At 42.3% G+C, this 22,050-nt stretch overlaps 1 protein-coding gene across 8 annotated transcripts in view; it reads left to right on the forward strand.

The window, feature by feature from the left end:
* The window catches only part of PSEN1 (presenilin 1), a 73,484-nt gene extending 59,693 nt beyond the window's left edge, over positions 1–13,791 (forward strand). For all 8 annotated transcript variants that reach the window (XM_005605299.4, XM_070250088.1, XM_001489077.7 and 5 more), the window contains 3 exons: positions 3,326–3,499; positions 10,936–11,054; positions 12,538–13,791. In XM_005605299.4, the coding sequence (XP_005605356.1) occupies positions 3,326–3,499; positions 10,936–11,054; positions 12,538–12,693 (449 nt within the window). In that variant the 3' untranslated portion in view covers positions 12,694–13,791. The remainder of the gene's footprint in view (positions 1–3,325; positions 3,500–10,935; positions 11,055–12,537) is intronic.
* The last annotated feature ends 8,259 nt before the right edge of the window (positions 13,792–22,050 follow it).

Here is a 22,050-nt window from a genome sequence, read left to right on the forward strand (position 1 = left end):
ACCATTAAAACCAGCGTGGAACGAGTCATATTGAGGCTATGATTTAAAAAAGGAAAAAAGCTTGCTCTCCAAATATGTAAAAATGAGAACCTCTTGTCTGACGTAGCTGGAATAACTGAAATATAATTTGATTTGAGATATAATAATGTTTATACGGAGAAGATAAAATATTCCAGGTGGACATGACTTTGTGGAGGAGAAGAATAATGATGACTAGAGTGGGAGATCGAAAGGCCTTGTGAACACTACAGAACACGTTAAGGAGAACATAAGTTAGGAGTTGTTATTAGAAAGTTGAGGAACAACAACAAAAAATGAACACACAGATACAGAGATTAGATTGGTGGTTACCAGAGTGGAAGGGGGAACGGAGGAGGACGAAAGGGGTGGTAGGGCACACATGTATAGTGACAGATGATGATTGGTCTTTGGGTGGTGCACATGATGTAGTCTACACAGAAATGGAAATATGTTGTACACCTGAAATTTATTTATATAATGTTATAAACTGATGTTACCTCAATAGAAAATAAAATAAAAAATAAAATGTCATAAAATGTGTGTGGGCGCACATGGGGGGAGTGTGTTAGATTAAAATAGAATTAAAAAAAAGAAAGTGAGAAATAACAACTCTATATATAGTCAAGAAGAAAGGAAACTTTTTTTTTTTTTTTAAAGAAAAGCAAAGGGCTAACCGTATGAGGAAGCTAAAAAACAGGCAGAATAAAGGTTGATGAGAGAAGAGAAAAAGGCCTTAATTAAGTGGCTTTTTGTGAGGAAAGGGAGAGTTTAGGTTTTATAGAGCCAAGAGAACTGCTGGTTTAGCATTTGGGTAATGTGAAGAGGACACTTTCAACTGGGAGTTCACCGCTGGGACTCAAGGACATCAGGCCCATTCTGCAGTGAGCAAGGCAGCAGAACAAGGTGGCCTTAGGCTGTTAGTAGGCCTACGAGAGAAGTAGGAAATGTCCTGGAAACGATTGCTACAAGTCTGGTTATTGTGTTAGTCTGTTAAGCTAAAGAAAATTAAAAGATTAGTTGTCTATGAGTGTATGTGTATATTTTGTGAGTATGAGTGTGTTTTTGGTACATCAGGATTTTATCCCTTTGACAAATGTTGATTGAGGACCTCTGTGCCTGGTGTTTTGCTAGGCACTGGGGCTTAACACTGAACAAGATGTCCTGTCCCTGTGGAGCTTGTCACCTATTTGGAGAGACAAAAATGTTCAACAGATAATTCCACAGATAATCATACAGTTGCGATAAGCACTACGAAGGAGAAGTATAAGTTCCTATGAAAGTTTATAGTGGAGGAATTTCATTTATTCTGGAAAGTCAAGGAAGTGTTAATAGGAGATGGCTGACCAAAGAGTGGAAGAAGAGTTTTCCAGAAGAGGAAGCCACATGGGCGAGGGCCTTGAAGTGAGAAGGAGCTGGAGGAACTGCGGAGGTCCTGGGGGTGCTGGTGGTGTTCTGGGTGGGGCTTCCCCTCACACTGCAGGACATTTAGCATTCCTGCTGCCTCATCCACTGAATGCTGCTAGTGGCTTCCAGGCACTGCAATAGCCAATAACTCCTCCGTCCTAGTTATTTCCAAACACCTCCTGCAGAGGAGATGCTACCCTCAGTTGAAAACCACTGTGTTAGAAGACCTAGAAATTAGATTGGAACAGAAGGACATAGGACTCCAAAAGGGATGTCCGTACAAGGAAGAAAATGAAGAACTGAGAGATCGTCTGAGTGTTTGAACTCTGACAGAGAGTTTGCAGATGAATTAGTCACAGGGAAAACAGAAAATTTGTTAAGGGAAAAAAGGAGGCAATTTTTCAGGGAAAACAAAAAATTGTATAAAAGATGCAAATGTAATTATATTCTGGCTGTGGCAAAGTAGTTTAGTTGTGGATACTATATGCATAGTGATCATTTAAAAACTGAACATAAAATTATGACATGGAGAATATGGGGAGAGTTAAATTTATATGTGTACATAAGCGCGACGGAACTAGTGCTTTATCTTCTCTATAAGAAGTGACTAAGTGCCTAAAATAAAAACATCAAGATATAACACTGTGAGCATACTATTTATAATTAATTAAGGAAGTAAATACCGAAAGAAATAGCTGGAACGTTTGAAAGTAGGAGTTGAGGATTAGGAGTGAGAAGGGATGGGACAGAGCAGGGACTGCTGTTCTTATTTATAAATGTTATGCTTATATGATTTTATGAACTCCAAACCAGGGAAGATTCAGGTTTTGTGGAGACCTGGTTAAGAAAAAGAATACAAATTAGAAATGCAAAATTGCTAGGGCTCCTCCCAGTCCATGCAAGTGAGAGGCCTGAAGTGTGCAAGCTTTATTTATTCACAGTAAATGTACCTCTGCTATGAACTTGTGTTACTTTTATAAAAAATAAAGGAGAAAAAAAAGTATTAGCAACTTCACTCGTGTATTTTAATTATTGAAGTATGGAAGGTTCTCAAGACTGTCATGCTCACAATTTTCAGTCAGGCTGACAGTCATGATAGTGAAATGGCTACCCCACCAAAAACTCCCTCCCCACTTTCCCACCCCTCCCCCTCCCCCAGTAATGGTCTGCTTTCTAACTTAGTCACTAAAGCCGGTGGTGAGTGCCGTCAGTTAGGAAGCTTTCGGCTGCAAAGATCAGAAACCCAATTCAGGTGCTTTAAACAAGGAAGCAATATGTTCTCTCATGTGACCAGAAGTCATGAGGTGTGGGCATTTGTAGTTGGTTAATTTTTGTGGCTTGTTGATGTTATCAAGGGCCCAGGTTCTATTCCCTCTTTCTGCTCTGCCATCTTTGGATATAGGCTTGATCCTCAGCCCACTGCTCCTCATGGTCATAAGATGACAACTGGAGTTCCAGGCATCATACCCAGATAAGACAACATGCAGGGGAAGAAAGGGGCTGATTGTTTCTTACTTGAGTCTCTCGTAAAGAGTGAGAAAAATTTCCCCAAAATTCCCCGCAGACTTCCTCACCATGCATTGGTCAATACCAGCCCCACAGCTTTAGAGCTTTCAGTGAGAAGAGGAAAGCTGGGATTACCATGCTTGGCTCGGATTGATCAGAATTTACCACCAGAGTCACGTGGGCTGGGAGTGGAAACCCAAATGGGGACTCTGACCTCCAGAAAGGACTCTTGAGCAAACAACCAGCAGGCACTGCTACAGCCCGTGATTGGTGATTTGAGCCAGCTAACTAGTTATAATGATAGTTGGGTAGCTACTGTTTCAATGTAGTTTTCTTAAAGGTATTAAGAAATTTTTCTAAATATTAGAGCTGTAATTTTCACTTTGTCTTGAAGGCACAGAAAGTGAGTCACAAGACCCTGTGACAGAGAGTGATGATGGCGGCTTCAGTGAAGAGTGGGAAGCCCAGAGGGACAGTCGCCTAGGACCTCATCGCTCTACAACTGAGTCACGCGCTGCTGTACAGGAACTTTCCAGCAGCATCCTAGCCAGTGAGGACCCAGAGGAAAGTATGTGCATTTCTGTGTTGAAAAGTCATGGATTCCTTTAGGTGCTCCATTCTCAAACTCTCCACTCTAGTGTTACAGTCTAATTCTAAATGACAGTACAGCTTTGAGTGGGAAATATTAATAGTTGGTGCTTTTCTCATAGTTAAATTTGTTAATGGGCCAAATTCTGCCCCTCAGATTTTTGAAATTGGTCCTTTACAGCCTGAGCTTTGGCATTTGTTTTATTAAGGTAAAAGGTTTTTTTGAAATTATTATTGCAGTAAGACTTCATGGCTGCAATATATTTGTGTACAAAGAATTCATCAATATATTTCCCTCTTTGCTGTGCAGAGACCTGTGGATTTGAATGTTTCAGCCTTTTTCATCGTTATTCCCTTTGTTGACAAGCACTATATTTTATTGCTTTTAAAGAAAATCAGAGGGATTTATGTGATGGGCAGATATGCAGGAGTGTGTTCAATGTCTCAGATATGTTGTTATTTAGATAGACTTTGGTTATTAGCACTTAGGGCTTTTTGGGAACATTATCAGCCCTGAGAGCCCCTTGGTTAGGACTCAGTCATCTCTACAATTAGTCTTGGTTAGAGATGTGATTTATTGAATAAGAGATTGGCACATTTTCCAACTAAGTTATTAGTTTTTTCATTTTCACAAAAGTGAAACTTGATTAAAACATTATAGCAAAAATATTTCGTTTTAAAGAAGCAAACGCCTAGATTTTTTAGCTGCTTTAATCACTGATCTGATTATTATGACCTTGACATTATCCTTCAGCTTGAGCAGAAGAGTTCTTAGAGCTCACCCCTAACCTTTGAACTGGTCAGAACCTAGGCATATCCACGTCTTTGGTACTTGGCTGAGTTTTGCAGGTGTTAGAGCCCGCGGCAGCCTGCGACTTTCACACTCTTGGGACACTAGGAGTAATCGCCTTGTCTTACAGCCAGGCTCGAGCTCGCCTGTGCTGGATTTTCTCTGCCTGCAGTTACCACCGTAATTAGGTTGCCTCTTCTGCTCCTCTCCTCTTTTCTCAAAGATGCCTAGAGCCAAAAGAAAGAAGTAATACAGCTGTTGAACACAGCAGCGAATGATTCTTTCATGGCTGCCTTTTCAACTTGAAGATTCTGTCTCCCGATCATCTCTTCATCTCTTTTTTTTTTTTTTTAAAGAAAACCCAAGTATTGCCCCTCCTAACGTCAGATTAATATTTTCTTTATCTGAGGCCCATAGGAACTAATAATTGACGTTCTTTCCTTATCTTAGCATCCAGCACACACATAACCATCTCTGATTTTAGTGTTTTAAACTGGACTTATGGTTACTTAGGAAAAAGTCTCGGTTCACATTAGAATTTGATTTCTGAAAGGCACATACGTCTTCCAAAACAACCTTTTAAAAGTCAACATTGAGTCAGAAAACTGAGCAGAGTTTTTAGTTAGAAATGTAAAATGTTTTTATTCAATGTGAAGGCAAGTGGTCTTCCAGCAAATTTCAAAATATACTTCCATCAAACATGCCGGTAACAGGCTCATCCCAAGTGTACTATTGATAGACTTAAAATTGATCAGAGTAGTGAAATTAACCTGTTGTTTCCAGGAGTGGAAATTTGACACATAGAGATTCTTTTCTATAACCTCAAGGAAAGAGAGGGAGATGGATTTTGCTATTTTCTTCAAGTGGGGGAAGAGATTTTAGTAGTAAAAAGGTAAATTAATAAATTTCAGGCAGTTTTTAGTATGTTTATATTTACTAAGATAACAGGGGATGTGAGGGCAATCTGGCTGCGACATGTGGCACCCCGTTGATCGCCAAGGATTCAGCTGATCTGGCTGGCTGGGTGGGCGTCCCCTTCCTCCCTCACTGCTCCAGATGTGTCCCTCTTGAAGCTGCACGGTTAGTCAGAGAAGACGACCTGCACTGATAGAGGAGGACCATTCTTCGGTCAAGGGTATAGGAGTAGCTGTGCTTCTGTGCCAGAACCTCCAGACAAGCTCGCAAGGTCCATTTGGAGGAGAACATAGGGTAGTCAGGCTTCCCAGACTCATCCAAATGTGGCGCCGCATGTGGCAGTCTGCCTTTCTTAAAGAAAACATAATAGGAAATATTCATTACTGTGTGATGTTATTATATTGAAGTTAGGCGCATATGCTGCTAGAGGTCATTTAGAGAAGTCTTACAATTAAAGTAAATATTCACAATCATTCATTGTCTTTACCAGCAAATGCCCCTTTTAATATTAAAGGAACACCATAATTACCTAAAATTACTTTTCAGAGTTGGCAAAAACAAAACAATAGAAGGCCTAGACTCCCATTAGCAAATAGCAGGAAAATCCGAGCAGCCGATGTCAGCGTTAGCACTTGGCAGTGGAATCCTATTAATTCCTTGTGTCTGACTTCAGCAGTTTCCATTGCGTGATTTTAGTTGTTTGGCTATGGCATATTTTGACTGAGTGAATCAAAAGGAGCTGTTTAAAGAAAACAAATTCCCGAGCAATATGATTTTTCTTAGGTTCTGTATACTGAGTCAGTCTCTTCTGGTTATAGGTAAATAAAATTTGTCACTTCAGTAAGTACCTATAGAAAAACAGTGATGGTTACTTCTTTGTTTCTTTATTTTAATTTTGCTAATAAAATCTGCATCTCTCTGTTAAAATGAATTCTGTGAAGTATAACTATAGTATTTGCCATAGTATTGCTATTATTTAAACAAATGTAAGCCTTTAAATGAAAATAATGTGGTCAGAATTTTAAGATTAATTCAATACATTATTTTTGTTTATTTTTTGATAGATTTATTGAGATATAATTCACATACTATACAATTCACCCATTTAAATTGGTGGCTTTAGTATATTCGTAGAATTATTCAGTTGTCACCACAATTAATTTTAGAATGTTTTCGTTACCCCTGAAAGAAACCCCACGCTCCTTAGCGGCCCCTCGCGACCCCTCCCTCCCCGCCTGTTGAAAGTGTGCAGTGCACTGGTTTGTACTGTATTCACAGACGTGTGCAACCATCACCACGAGCAAAGTCTGGAACATTTTCATCACCTCAAGATCAAAGCCCATTCCCATTAGCCTCACGCTTCCCAACACTAACTAGTATACTATCTTAGTAGATTTGCCTGTTCTGGACATTTCGTATAAATGGAATCATGCAATATATGGTCCTTTGTTTCTTTTGCTTAGCGTAGTGTTTCCCAGGTTCGTCTGTGTTGTAGCATATATCAGTGCTTCACTTCTTTTTATAGCCAAAAAATGTACCTTTGTATGGGTATGCCACATTTATTATCTATTCATCAGTTAATGGACATCTGAATTGTTTCCATTTGGGACTGTTGTGCATAATGTTGCTATGAACATTCAAGTACACGACTTTGTGTGGACATATATTTTTATTTCTCTTGGGTATATTCATGGGAGTGGAATTGCTGGGTCTTACAGTAACTCTGTGTTTAACCTTTTGAGAAATTGCCAGACTGTTTTCCAAAGCAACCATACTATTTTACAATCCCACCAGCGTATGAATATTCCAGTTTTTCCACATCCTCACCAGTGCTTGTTATTATCTGTCTTTTTGAGTATAATCATTCTCGATATGAAGTGCTATCTCATTATGGTTTTGATTTGTATTTCCCTGATGGCTAATGGTGTTGAGTATCTTTTTTGTATGTTTTTTGGCCATTTGTATGTTTTCTTTGGAGAACTGTCTATTCAGATCCTTTGCCCATTTTTTTTCATTTTTTTATTATTGAGTTGTAAAAGTTCTTTATATATTCTAGATACAGGTCACTTATCAGATAAATGCAAAATTTTTCTCCTGCATTATTTATTTATTTATTTATTTTGAGGAAGATTAGCCCTGAGTTAACATCTGCCGCCAACCTTCCTCTTTTTGCTGAGGAAGACTGGCCCTTAGCTAAGATCCATGCCCATCTTCCTCTACTTTATATGTGGCACACCTACCACAGCATAGCTTGACAAGCGGTGCCACATCCGCACCCGGGATCTGAACCGGCAAACCCCGGGCTGCTGAAGTGGAACATGTGCACTTAACCACTGCACCACCGGGCCGGCCCCTCCTGCATTATTTTTAAAAATTCATTTCTATAGCTTTTTTTTCCCTAAAGAACTTAGTTTCTCATAGCACTCAGTGTTTGCAATCGGAAGTCTTTCTAAGGCTCTCATTTGTTTAGGCTCTGTATGGGCCGTGAACTTTTCCTGTATTGTTTTTCACTCTGATAACAACCCTATGAAATAGTTCTGTAATCCCCATATTATAGCTGAGGAGTTTGAGGATTAGAGAAGCTTGTCCTGAATCACACAGGTACTTAAATAGTAGAGCTGGGCTCTTCTGCACACCTGAAGCTGGTGAGTATTCATCAGTCTGGGAAGGTTAGCAAGTTACAGGGTCACTAACCCTGTAGTTCATAGTGTCCAGTTTCTTAGGTCCTGTGTTTATTTTTTCCACTAAGGAAGACTTCACTCTGGCTTTCATGATTTAGGAAGAACCCTGATTTCTCAGAAAGGTGATCTTAACCAGCACTCTGTTTCTTTCTCTCCCACATGTGGAGCAGACTGTACTTCTCAGGGTCCGTCTCTTGGAGGTGGTTTCTCTAACTCAAGCAACAAAACTTTCAATACCAGGATCAAATTTCAGTTGGGAATAGTTACTTAACAACCAGAAGGATGAAAGCCAATTGTAAAGCTTTATGGATTAATATTGGACCCCAAGTCAAAGCATATCTTTTGAATCCCTGGTTCAGTCTTTGCTTGATTGTTTATCATTTTTTAAGGAACTTGTAAGGTTAAAAATACTGTTTGACAACAGAAAATCTAGGGCCCTTGCATTTCTGTGTAAATTTTAGGATCAGCTTGCCAGTTTCTACAAGTTGATCCTAAAATTTATTTGGAAATGAAAAGAACTTAGAGTACCCAAAACAATTTTGAAAGAGAAGAAAAAAATTGGTGGACTTAGATTATCTGTTTTCAAAACTTACTCTAAAACCATAGTCATGAAGACAGGAAAAGGGAAAGGCATATAAATCAATGGAACAGAATTGAAAGTCCGGAAGTAAACCCGTACATTTATGGTCAGTGATTTTTTACAAAGGTGCTGAAACACGTAATTCAATGGGAAAAGGATGTAATCTTTTCAACAAATGGTGCTGGGACAACTGGATATTCACATGCAAAAGAATGAACAGAAACGCCTGGCTCACCCTGTCCATCATGCACACAATCAAAAATTAACTCAGCAGGGATCATAAACTGAAATGTAAGTGGTAAAACTATAAAACTTCTAGAAAAAAACATAGGAGAAAAACTTCATGACCTTGAGTTGGGCAAGGAGTTCTTCAGTACAACACTGACAAATAGAAGAAGAAATTGATGGATTGGACTTTGTCAAAATTTAAAACTTTTTGGGGGCTGGCCCAGTGGGATAGTGGTTAAGTTCACTCACTCCCACTTCAGCAGCCCAGGGTTCGCAGGTTCAGATCCTGGGCATGGACCAGCACCACTCGTCAAGCCACGCTGTGGCAGCACCCCACGTAAAATAGAGGAAGATTGGCACAGTGTTAGTTCAGCAGCAGTCTTCCTCAAGCAAAAAGAGGAAGATTGGCAACAGATGTTAGTTCAGGGTCAATCTTCCTCATGAGAAAAAGAATTTTTAAACTTTTGCACTTCAAAAGATACCATTAAGAGAGAGAGATTTGTACACCCTTGTTCATAGCGACATTATTCACAATAGCCATGAGGTGGAAGCAACGCAAGTGTTTATTGACAGATGAATGTATAAACAAAATGTGGTACATACATATGATGGAATATTATTCAGCCTTAAAAAGTAAGGAAATTCTGTTACATGCTACAACATGGATGAGCCTTGAGAACATTATGCTAAGTGAAAGAAACCAGACACAAAAAAACAAATAGTGTATGATTCCATTTCTATGAACTACCGAGTGTAGTCAAACTCAGAGACAGAAAGTAAAATGGTAGTTGCCAGGGGCTGGAGAGAGAGAGGAAGGAGGAGTCATTGTTTAATGGATACGGAGTTTCGGCTTTACAAGATGAAATGAGTCCTGTGGTTTGATGATGGTGATGCTAGCACAACAGTGTCAGTGTACTTAATCCCATTGAACTGTGTATTTTACCGCACTGAAAATTTTCTTTATCATTGAAACAAGGAAAAGAAGCCCCAGACTGAGAGAAAATATTTGCAAATCATGTTGCAAGTCTGTTAAAGAACTTGTATTTAGGATATATAAAGAATGCTTACAACTCAATAACAGGAAGATAAACCCAATTTAAAAATAGGAAAATGGTTTGGATAGACGTTTCACCAAAGAAGAAATGTAATGGCTAATAAGCACGTGAAAAGATACTCAGTATTAATCAGAAGGGCTGTAATCAAAAAGACTAGAAATACCAAGTATTGGTGAGGATGTGAAGAAACCGGAACCCTCATGCATTGCTGGTGGGAATGTAAACTGGTATAGCCACTATGGAAAACAATTTGGCAGTTTCTTAAAAAGCTAAACATAAACTTACCATGTAACCAAGCAGTTCTACTTCTAGGAATCTACTCAATGGAAATGAAAACAATCTGTGTACACTAATGATGGTAGTAGCATTATTCATATAACTGAATATAACCAAAAACTGAGAGTCCGTATGTCCATCAACTGATGAACGGACAAACACAATATATCCATACACTGGAAAACTATTCATCAATAAAAAGGAACAAACTACAGATACATGCAATGTCATGGATAAACTTCAAAAATAGTATGTTAAGTGAAAGAAGTCAGTCACAAAATATTTCCTATTGTATGAGTCCGTTTTTGTGAAATGTCTAGAAAAAGCAAATTTTTAGAGATAGAAAGCAGGTGAATTGTTGCTTGAGGCCGGGGTGGGAGTGGGGATTAACTGTAAATGGGCACAAGGTATCTTTTCTGGGGTGGTGGAAGTATGGTGGATTGTCATGGGGATTGCACAGCTCTATAAATTTTTTAGTCATTTAATTGTACACTTACAATGGGTGAATTTTATGAAATAAATTTTACCTCAATAAAGCTGTTTGGTTTTTTTTAAACAAAAAAAGAGGATCTATCTCCTAGGGGATCTTGTGAAGATTTATTAGAACAAGTGCTAGGTATAAACTTAGACATTTAGTAGATGACAATTGTTATTATTTTTGATATGTAACAGCAGCATCTGCTGTTAAGACCCTAGGCTCAGCCACATAGAATCTGAAACTCATAGAAACCAAAAAGGAAACGGAAAACCCAGCTAAAGCCTAATTTCCTATGATTATCTTTTGTTGACTTCTCATTCAGTGCAGGATGGAGTGAGGCAGTGACATTTTGAACTGTGAAATCGTTGCAGAGAGTGACAAACTTTTGTATTCATGATCTTTCCCTTTTTCAGGGGGAGTAAAGCTTGGGTTAGGAGACTTCATTTTCTACAGCGTGCTAGTTGGCAAGGCTTCCGCAACAGCCAGTGGGGACTGGAACACAACCATAGCCTGCTTTGTAGCCATATTGATTGTAAGTATATTCGCATAAAACATGTCAGAACTGCTCATCTCCAAACTCTGCTGACGCGATCCCATTTTAACCCAGCTGGGCTGAGTGCTCCATCACCTGGGAGCTTTTGAAAACACAAATGGACCTCTACTGAGTAGTTCTCCACCTGGTCACACAGTAAAGTCACCTAAGAGCTTTAAAACTGTGCGTCCCGGGCCGGCCCGGTGGCACAGCAGTTAAGTGCACACATTCCACTTTGGCGGCCCGGGGTTCGCCTGTTCGGATCCAGCTGCGGACATGGCACCGATTGTCAAGCCATGCTGTGGCAGGTGTCCCACGTATAAAGTAGAGGAAGATGGGCACAGATGTTAGCTCAGGGCTAATCTTCCTCAAAAAAACCTGTGCATCCCCACCCTGAAATGTTCTTATTTAATTTGTTTTAATTGTGTTTTTGTCAGAGTTCCCCAGGAAATTCTAAGTACCTCTGATCAGAAATCACTGCTCCAAGCCCAGTGGCATTGATATGTAGGAAATTAACTGTGCTAGATCCGTCTTAAACGAGTCAGCAGATCCTTGCTCAGTCCCCAAGTTTGGTTTGCATTTAAATTTGCATTTAATGCCCGAATCTCCAGCATACAGTGTTCCTTTGGGCAGCAAATGTGGGGCAAGAAAAGCTAACACAATGCATGATCCCATGTAGACTTTGCTTATAGTGCCACCACGTGACCCCTGAAGCATTCAGAACTATGATTTAAGTAAATACCTTGTAAGATATTTCTTATTGCTATTTTTACTAAAGGGGTGATGTCTTTGATACATGTGAGTGAAGTTAGATGAGAGACTTTACTTATGCATTTATTTTGTGATTACGTTTGTGATTTATCAGGATAATATAACCAGTTAGAGTTATCATGTATTTTATTTCTCTTTTAAAGTTAGTTTTCTGGGTATGTCATGTGTTTTAAGAGAAGAAAGTTACTTATTTTGGATAAACCTGAAATGATGCTCAGCCTCCAGACTTCATGGTTAGCGTCTCAGTAACTGGGTAGAAATGGACTGTATTATGTGGCTGCTCTGTTTTTACAAGAATGCAATATATTCTTTGTAAACAAACTTTTATTGATTTATTCTATGAGCATCTCTTTGCCCCCACACAGCATGAAGAATGCTCTTCACCTCTGGGGTTTTAGCCAGCTAAACTAAACTCACAGTAGACACTCCAGTATTATTTAATTTTTTTCAAAAATCATTTTACTTATTTTCAGATTCTATTCCTTACCTAGAGTTAGGGGATGAAATATCAACAATGTGTGCATAATGAATTCTGTGTTCCAAAGGAAAATAAATGTTTCCAAATTTAATGAAAACATCTGCTCTAAAATTTAACCTCAAAGGGTAGTATTCAATTAACTAAATTAGAACCAAGACTTGCAATTGAGTTGTTTTACAGAAAATACTTTCATAATTATGTCTGAGTTTGTGTCTTTTCCCCTCTTTTCCACAGGGTTTGTGCCTTACATTATTACTCCTCGCCATTTTCAAGAAAGCATTGCCAGCTCTTCCAATTTCTATCACCTTTGGGCTTGTTTTCTACTTTGCCACAGATTATCTTGTGCAGCCTTTTATGGACCAATTAGCATTCCATCAGTTTTATGTCTAGCATCTTTGCAATTAGAATCCCATGGATTTTTCTCCTTTGACTATAATAAAATCTAGGGAGGACAAAGGTGATTTTCCTGAGTCCACATCTAACGAAGTCAAGATTCCCGGCTGGACTCTTTGCAGCTTCCTTCCGAGTCTTCCTGACCACCTGCGCTATTGGGCATCGGGAGGAGGTATCTACAGAAAAAGGTTTTGAACATACGTCACTGAGGTGTACTGAGTCCCTCAGTGCAAAAGCTACCACATTTGAGGGACAAGGAAGAGCGTTGGGCCAAGAAGTTGTCGTGTTCCCACAGTTTGGCCCTTGGTCACAGGTGGATTTTTACCAACACTGCAGATCTCAGGACTACCATTACCAAGAGGTTAAGTGAAGTGGTTCGAACCAAACAGAACTCTTCATCTTAAACTCCGTGTTGAAAATCAACCTAATAACTCTGTATTGAATTCTGAGCCTTTTCAGGGGCACTGTAAGGAGAACAGGCGCCAGCAGCAAAAGGGAAAGGTGGAAAGGGGCTCAAACTTGCACTTTCAGACTTTTCTTTGCTGCAGACTTACCCTTTTTAAATAAGACCTTTTTTCATCTTGAGTCAAGTCAGATGTGTAGGTTGATTTTGACAATTTTCGTTCTCAAGCACTGAAACTCATTACCATCTGTGGTTGCCATTTCTTCCCAAGGCCAGTCTGACCCTATTTGAGGTTGCTTTATCCTAAAAGTCTTAACCTCAGGTTCCAAATTCAGTAATTTCTGGAAATAATGGAACTATAACTCAACAATTCCCTATCACCCTTAGGTAAATTTTGGATTTTCCACAAAATTCTTAATTTTCAGACATACTTGTAGGTTTACTTGTCCCCAGATAACTCCTTTGTTCCCCATCTCTCCCTTCACTCCCGCCATGAGCAGTTCTTTTATCCAGCAAATAAGACAGCTCTGTTGTAGCAGATGATCCGGTTATCCTAAGGTTTACTCTGTGTGGTGCAAAGAATGTGTTATGAATCAGTGCTGTCAGCCTTGCTGTTGTAATTTCTCAATAGCAAATACAACGTGTGCCCAAAGACAGTAGAATTAAAGAAGAGTAAAACGGCTGGTGAAGCACTTTCTGTCCTGGTTTTTCTTTTTTTTTTTTACTACAACCCATTGTCTCTGACAATAGGTCAGAATTTAATCCAATACCCCAAAGCTGGTAGCTTATAAAGTTCTTGAATCAGTTGTATCAGTACAAAGCGAGCTCACCGTTATTTCACTTGGTGAGCTGTGGGAGAACCGAGGGTCAGGAGAACCAGCTGCCAAGAGAAGAAAGAAGGGGCCTCCCACAGCCAAGGGGACCAGATGAGCTGATGTTCCGTGGGCAGATGTTGAGGACATCCGCGTTCTTCCTCAAGAACCTCACAATGGGTGTTTTGTGGTTTCCCTTCCGCATTGCCTTCCATTTCAGTGCACCTTTGTGAGAGTGGGGCGGTGGCGTTCATGCCCTGTGCACTTCAGTTGGACGATGCACATACAGCCGTCAGCCTGTGGGCACGTGGCACCTCTGAATGGGGCTTTGCCAGGGCACAAGCCTTCTTTCTCCACAGACGGCCCTTCGCCACGGTGATGAGACTGTAGCATTTGTGAGAAACTTAGTTTCCCCTGGGGCCGAAGAGAGGCCAGCCTTTCCTCTTTTTCCTGCTGCTTTCTCTCCAGCCATATGGTCTGGTTTGGGGTTTTCCCTGGGGTTTAGAATATTTTTTTCCTGTCATGGAATATTTCTTGTAAGAAACTAACTTTAGAAGTAGTGGTACTAACCTGAGTATAAGTAAAAAGCGGCTCGTCTTAGGCAGTGGAGAGCTGCAGGAAAATAAGAGCTCTGCAAAGCAAGAGCGGGGCTTGCAGCACCAGGTCCTCTCAGCTCTGTTTCTTTTCATTTAGCCCCCTTTTCCCAAGATTCTCTCTTTTTCTCCTCAGATATGTGGCTGCGTGGGTATTATCTTCTAGAAAGACATGCATCTTAAAGCCACTTGAACCCCAGTTTGTGGTTTGAGGCAGGCCTGTGGGAGCCCCGTCTGGAGTAGCTTGTTTGTGCGAGGGTGCCACGTGTGCTGTATCTCTCGTGAAAGGTTCATCTCAGAAGAGATGTGGTGTGTGTGTGCGTGTGTTTAAATCCACCCTATGTATTATTGTCCTACGTAGAAAGATTGCGATAAACGTCACTTTCTACAACATGGAACTACATCCCAGTGTAGAGAGACCACACCGTCTTTCTTTAAATCGCCAGTCTCACACACAGAACTTTTTCTTTGTACTTTCTTAGAGTCCATTCAGTTGTTTCTGAAATATCAAAATGCTAGTCTTCCACCATGAAAAACAGAGTGCCACCAGGGAAAATAGAAGCCGTTCCACTGAGGGTGTACCCTCACACAGGGCGAGGGGTGGCTGTGGAGCGAAGCGGTACAGCATGACCAGCACTGCCGCCTGCTTAGAGAAGAGGAGGAGGACAGGAGGCACAAGGGTGACCGCTGACGTCCGGCTCTGACTGGCCTGCAGGATAAAGAGAGTTGAGGTACAGGATGTTGCTGTCAACCAGCCTGGGGAAATCCCAACCATATTTGGAAGATTTGAGGATTTTTTTCAAAGAGGAAGGGCTTGCTTTCCTGTTTTTGGCTCTCACTGCCTTCATGTGTGGTCCTAGGATCACAGCTCTCGCTATAAATGACTAAATTTTTTATCAGAAAAAATAGAAGCTTTCTAAGCAACTTGGAAGAAAATCGTAAATGAGCAGTTTATTTCAGTACAGAAGCAACAACTAAAGAAGTAGTGTTTTTACTTTTAAACTCCTGGATCTCCATTTTTAAGGTGTCCATTGGTTTGAAAAATCCTCTCCCACAACAGATGCCCAAACAAATAATATATTTAGTACTTGTCCTTTACTGGGCCTCAAAAAACTGTGTATGTGGTCTTGATCCTAACTTGTAGGATGTGAGACAGAGGTTAAGCTACTACGTAGGGTCTTCCAGGGTCAGACTTCTCAAGGGAGCCTCCGGTCCTGACCCCCAGTGCCCGGCCTCGCGTGTTCAACTATTCATGCTCCAACCCTGGAAGAAAGCTCAGAAACCACTACGAAAAGATCTGTTCAATGTCTTCTGTGTTCCTGGCATGGTGCTAGAGTCTAAAGATACGAAGATGAGTAAGATATGTCCTCAGAATGCGGCTGTCGTCTCTTGTTTTCTAGTATATGCCATCTTGAACTTCTCTAAAATACTGGGTACTTGTCAATAACCCCTTTTCACGGTTACCGTTATTGAGGGCTTCTAATTTTGAAGTTATAAAGGTGACTTGATTCTTCCAGAAGCCAGTCCTTTCGGTAGAGTACTCCTTTTTCTCTAAATTTGCTTTGGAGGGTCTATCAAGCACAGCCTGACCCGCCCTTCTCCTCACCACGAAGGGCGTCCTGGACACTGAGTTTGGAAAGAGACTTGAAAACTGGACATTTGGTTTTGTCCTGGGGTGAAACAATATCACCATCATAATTTTGAGCCCAGAAGTGATCTTTGTGATCTTTTCACCTCCCTTTACATAGGAAATTAAAAACAATGGTTTCAGCTCTTCACAACCCTCTGAAATTGCTGAGCCGAGTGTACCAACAAGGCTGGCATCACACTTACGTCCCGCATCATCTGAACAGTCCTCCACTCTGGTAGGAAACACCTCAGATTTATGTGTTAAAAATCAGCCTGGTGCTGAAATGACCCCCGTGAATGTCAAAGCCATTCCCCAGGACCTTGGGCAGTGTTAACAGCGCCCTGAGGAAGGAGCTCGATCCACCCTGGACCCTGCAATGTGGTGGTAGCACTTCAGCCGGGTCTGTGTAGCAGGAAAGATTTCTCAGAAAGCAGTTTTCCTTTTAGGATAAATAATTGTTGCTAAAGGGCAGCTTCAAAGTCGACCCTCTAGAGGAGCGAGCGCAGGATTGTCTTGTTTACTGTGCGGTTGGAGGGGCCAGGACGCGGCTTCCGCAGCAGCATTTACTCTCACGTGTTCATTCTCTGGCTTTTGCTTCTGCAGACATTGCTTTGTACATGATTCAGACAGACTGTGAATACATCTTTTTTAAATATCTTTCAAATTCTTGGTAAGATATAATTTTGATAGATGATTGCAGATTTTCCTATATTTGTCAAGTTAATAAAGACCGCATGAATACAGCTGTGTGCTCGTTTTCTTACATGAAAGTATTATAACGTGTAACTTTGTTACTGATGTGTGAGAACTGTTCAGCAATTATCAGGAAACAGTTTAGGAACAGAAATGCCTCATTTCTATTCTTCACTCGTAAGAAAGTGGTATGGATTATAGGGGGTGTGATAATAAATCTAGTTATGAGAAGTTTCAAAACTATTCTAAGAATACTTAGTTTCTGAAAATATATTTTCTAGAAAATATCTAACTCAGTGTAAGGCTGTCAAGACAAGAACTTACGGGACACATATGTTGTAGTTCAAGTCAGGTATTTCATGTGCTAAAAGATCATCTTTTAAAAATTATGTAGGACCCGTGAATGGAACAAAGCAACGTCACTTTTACTCCTGGTAGAGCATAGATTGTCCTATCACCGTATCCCCAAGCTCCACACCACCTTTGTTTTAAAGAGTGAATCACGTACACAGTGTTGTGAATTATTCATCAGAAATAAGTTTGGCAGAAAAACCAGAGTTGGCCATTGTCTTGAGAAGGAGCACCTAAGAGATGGATGCACTCCTGGCCACATTGGCTAAGGGCATCAAAAAATGGAAGGTGTTCATCCCCTCCTTTGGGAACTGGAGGCATCATTTGCTTTTATGAATCTTGTGGGCAGTGTCACTAGAGTCTGCCACAGAAGCATCATGATTTGTCCTCAACAGCTGGGCGAGGATTCGGATTTTTAGGGGCCCTGACAATGGTGCTCTTGGTGAGAATGAAGAATGCCCTCGAGCAGGGTTGAGAAGCAACAGTAATGAGGCTGGATTTCCTGCATCACTAGGTAAGGACCACGGCTGTCTGTAGCCCAACAGTTCTCTCCCGGGACCCTCCTGTGTGCTGTGAGTGTGGTGTGGCGAGACCCTGCTCACCAGTAACAGCACCTGGTTAAAAGTGAAATGAAAGCATACTTGAGTACAACAGGTACAACGTTAACTCACTACCACGCTTGAATGGGAATGCAGAGTGAAGGAGGGATCCACAAAAGATGGCTTAAGATGGGAGTTTTCTCCAGACGCCAAGTTTGGGAAAAGGGAAGAATCTAAGTTGGCAAGAAGGCAGAGAACATAGACTAAAAATTAGGAAGGAAGAAGTATGTGGAGGACACCCAAGGATAACTGGCTTTTAAATTAAAGTGACTTATCCAGAGGAAAACCCAGTTAGCAAACCAAATCTGTCTCCATGTTTACTGAGAATATACCTCCTTCCTTAAATGACTTGTAGAAGCCACGGAGGAGGATGCCCAGACCTCCCGCAGGGGCCCTTCAGCAGTGTCTTACGATTGACTAAGATGCTTCTTCCGTGGGCTGGCCCTTCTAACGGAGAGAGACGGAAGAGCCTCAGAAATCAGGTTGGTTGGGTTAATTCTTGGGAGAAGGGGTGACATACTCTTGCTGCCTCTGTTTGTCTTTTCTTTTTTTCTAAAGTTGTTTCGATTATGTAGTAACCCAAGGGCAATTCCTCATGCAAAAATTAATGGATTTTATTACCCTTTTACCCATAGCGTGCCTCAAGTGGACTGCAGGTAAAATTCTGGTTGTGATTAGTCTTCCTGGCTAGCAGAACTAGTCAAGAACCGCTAAACTCAAAGATATGTGTTCAAGGATGGTTTTAAAGTGGCAACAACCCTGGGAGCCAGAGAATTCTATTTACACTTAAATATCTGAACTTAAGTGAGTTCCTCCTCTGGGCTGGTGCACGCCCTCCAGACGTGGCAGCAAGGTGATGGGCGCGTAGTAGTCCCTCGAATACCTGCTGGGAAACTGAGGAGAGGTTTTGGGGTCTTGATCCTGCACCTCGATTTTCAAAGATTTTGTCCACCAAGAACTATAGCTTGTTAGGTAATAATTTTTCTGTTTACTAATCCAATTTTCCTACATATGCCATAAAATAGCATTAAACTTAATTGTCCAGTGAGGTGACTGGGTTTTAACTTGCATGACCAGGTAGTGAACGCACGCTTACTTCAGGTTTTCTGAAATGTTGAAAACGACTTCCGTGCCGCCTCCTGCTGTCGTGGGAATCCGCTTGGGAAGCCTGGTTTCTGAGACTCCTGACCGGGCTTCCCCGGCCCTTTCCCTCCCCGTTCAGGGGTCCTCTCTGGAATAACCCAGCCAGAGGACCACCAAGTTTGTCTGGAAACTTCATCAAGCGTGAGGACTGTGACATCCTAGTGGAAGGGGAAGGGCTCTTCTGTCCGGGGTAACCTGCGCGGGGCCCAGGAGACACAGAGGACAGGAGGAAGGTATCTGGCTTCACTTTGATTTCTTTCATGCCTCTGCTCTAGGACAGGGCTGGGCCAGACTTCATGTGTTATTAATGTGGCTATTCTGGCTCTCAGGTTACTTCAGTGACATTCAGAAGTGAGTTCCATGGGTGTTTGTTGAGGTCCTTCACCCGTTGTCAGAACCCCACATCGGGGCTGGCCTGGTGGCATAGTGGTTAAATTTGTGAGCTCTGCTTCAGTGGCCCAGGGTCCACCCATTCAGATCCCTAGTGTGGACCTATACACCGCTCATCAAGCCATGCTGTGGTGGCGTCACACATAGAAGAACCAGAAGGACTTACGACTAGGATATACAACTATGTACTGGGGCTTTGGGAGGAAAAATAAAAGAGGAAGATTGGCAACAGATGTTAGCTCAAGGCCAATCTTCCTTGCCACAAAGGAAAAAACACGTACTTTTTTTTTTTTAAAAAAAAGAATCCCACATGAAGCCAACTTGCCTGGGGAGTTAATGTGCTATTGATGACATAGCCCATTTGACTCTCCTGTTATGGAGGATACTGCCCTCAAAGCCAGGGCGCCCCTTTTGTGTCAGAGAGGCCCATGGCAATGACCCCAGAATTGCCCACTCTGGGGAGAGACTGAGACCCAGGTCTCCTCCCTACCCCTGTCCACAAACGGCAGGCCAGCCTCTGGGGGACTCTCTTGCTAACTGCCAAGGATTGGCACTCCCCCTTTCCTCTCCTGTGCTATAGATAAACTCACAGATGTCATAGACTTGTTACCAGCGATTATGCAACTTTTGTCATTAAAGATATGATTCACCAAGGCACGCCACAAATTTGATCCTTGTTGCATGGATTGTTTTGTTTTTTAGTCAGATGCACTGGTAAACATTTTTGTGAGGGGAGGCGGGGGGTGCTGCCTTGCTCTGCCAGGCCTGGCTGATGTGGGGCTGGAGGGCGGGGCTCTGGGCTCCCCGTCGGCACTGGGTGCTGGGAAGGCTCTGCCTCGAGTTTCCTTCTGGCAGCGCTTCAGCCTTCTGGTGGGCGAGGCCGGCCGCCCCCTCAGAGGGCCCCTGCCCCTGGGGCTGCGGACAAGTCTGGCCCCATCTCCCCATTGGGATCCCTGCCAACCCAGCTGTTTCCTGCAGCTCCTCCCTGACTCACCCCCTCTCTGCCCATCCCCAGTGCGTTTTCTCACACCAAGCCCCTTCCTCCCAGACTGTGTTGCCCCAGGATTCTGCCTGTGCCTGGGGGGAGGCCCCCAGGACCTGCTTCTTCCCTCCGGTTCCCTGAGGGTTGACATCCCTGTGGCTCCCCCCTCCCTCCCAGACACACTCCTTTGTCATTCTCAGAGCGAGCCAACCTTTGTCTGCAGACTGGCTCTCTGGACCGGGAAACTGGCAGAGGAAAACGTTCTGTTCACTCTGCTGCCTCTGAGCCAGAGGAGGGAAGCCAACGTGGCAAATTCACACAGACCACAGGGGTGTGTCTCCCGGCTGGCCACCCAACCACCCAGACGGTCAAGTGGGTGTCCTGCTCCCCGAGGTGTTGGGACAAGCCACCTGGGGGTAAGAGGGAGCTGGGTGCGTGTATTTGCCGTCCTTTCCCAGGGGCTCCTGGGAGTTGCTCAATAACTGTCTGGTGGATAAATGAAGTAATGGGTGAATTAAGGGTCCACAGGAGGGGATTTCCATGCAGGATGATGTAAACAGGGCACGTGTGTGGGAACATGTTTTAAGTAAGAACAAATATTAACCAATTTTGCCCTTGTTTATGAGGCTGTGCTGGAAAGTATGGAGCCTGAAGTCAATTGGCCTTATCTGCTCAAGAGACCCACTATTTATAAACAGGTGGTTAGGGCTGAATGTAAACAGGATCCTTCCAAGGCACGTTTGTGACATCTTGAGAACGTGTGGGTTTGTCCTGAGTCAATGTCACCATGCTGAATGCAGGAGGAGTAAAGGATAAGTGTGGTTCTTAACACTTCTACTTACCCCTCATTTAACCAAAAAAAGTCCCAGGGGAACCAAAACCCATTGCCCCATAAAACCAGTGGCTGTGAGCGTTTACTATTAATGTGCCCCAGACACTGTGCTAAGCCCACGACAAGCACTGCCTCAGGTCGTCCTCACCTCACCATGTGAGTCGGGGCCTGTTCTCCTCATTTGACAGGTGAGGAAATGGAAGCTTCTAGAAGATGAGGAACATTCTCAGACTCACACGGCAAGTAGCTGGGAGAGGCTGCTCCAGCCCAGGGAGCTCTGAGGCCAGAGCTTCTGCAACAGAGGGGTGCTGGAGACCCATTTCTGTCCCACCGGATTATCTCTTTTGGCCCCCCTTTTCCCCTCTGTAGAATGCAGTCTGACAACGTTTCTCAAATTTTCTCACTGAAGCTGCTCAAAAAATAGAGGAACATAAGAGAGCCTGGAGTCTAGGACAGACTCCAAAGTGGCAGCCACAGGCAGATATGTCTCTGGAGTTTTAAAAAAAACAAAGTTTTTGTTTTATTTCATAATGTGTTTTGTTGTTGTTTTATTCTGGTGAAATACACACAAAATTGACCATCTTAATCATTCTAAGTGTAGAGTTCAGTGGCATCAAGTACATTCACAATGTGCAACCATCACCACCATCCATTCACAGAACACTTTTCTTCCTGCAAAACTAAAACTCTGTCCCCATTATACACTCACTCCCAGGCCCCCGCTCCCCCAGCCCCTGCTAGCCACCGTTCTACTTTCTGTCCCCATGAACTTGACAGCTTTAGGTGCCTCATGTAGGTGGAATCATACAGTGTTTGTCCTTTTGTGTCTGGCTTATTTCCCTAGCATAACGTCTTCAAGGTTCATCCATGTTGTTGTGTTTGTTTTAATATAAAAATAACCACGACACTGTCATAAACCAACACCA

This window comes from Equus caballus, chromosome 24 (assembly GCF_041296265.1).
Source record: "Equus caballus isolate H_3958 breed thoroughbred chromosome 24, TB-T2T, whole genome shotgun sequence".
Classification (NCBI taxonomy): Eukaryota; Metazoa; Chordata; class Mammalia; order Perissodactyla; family Equidae; genus Equus; species Equus caballus.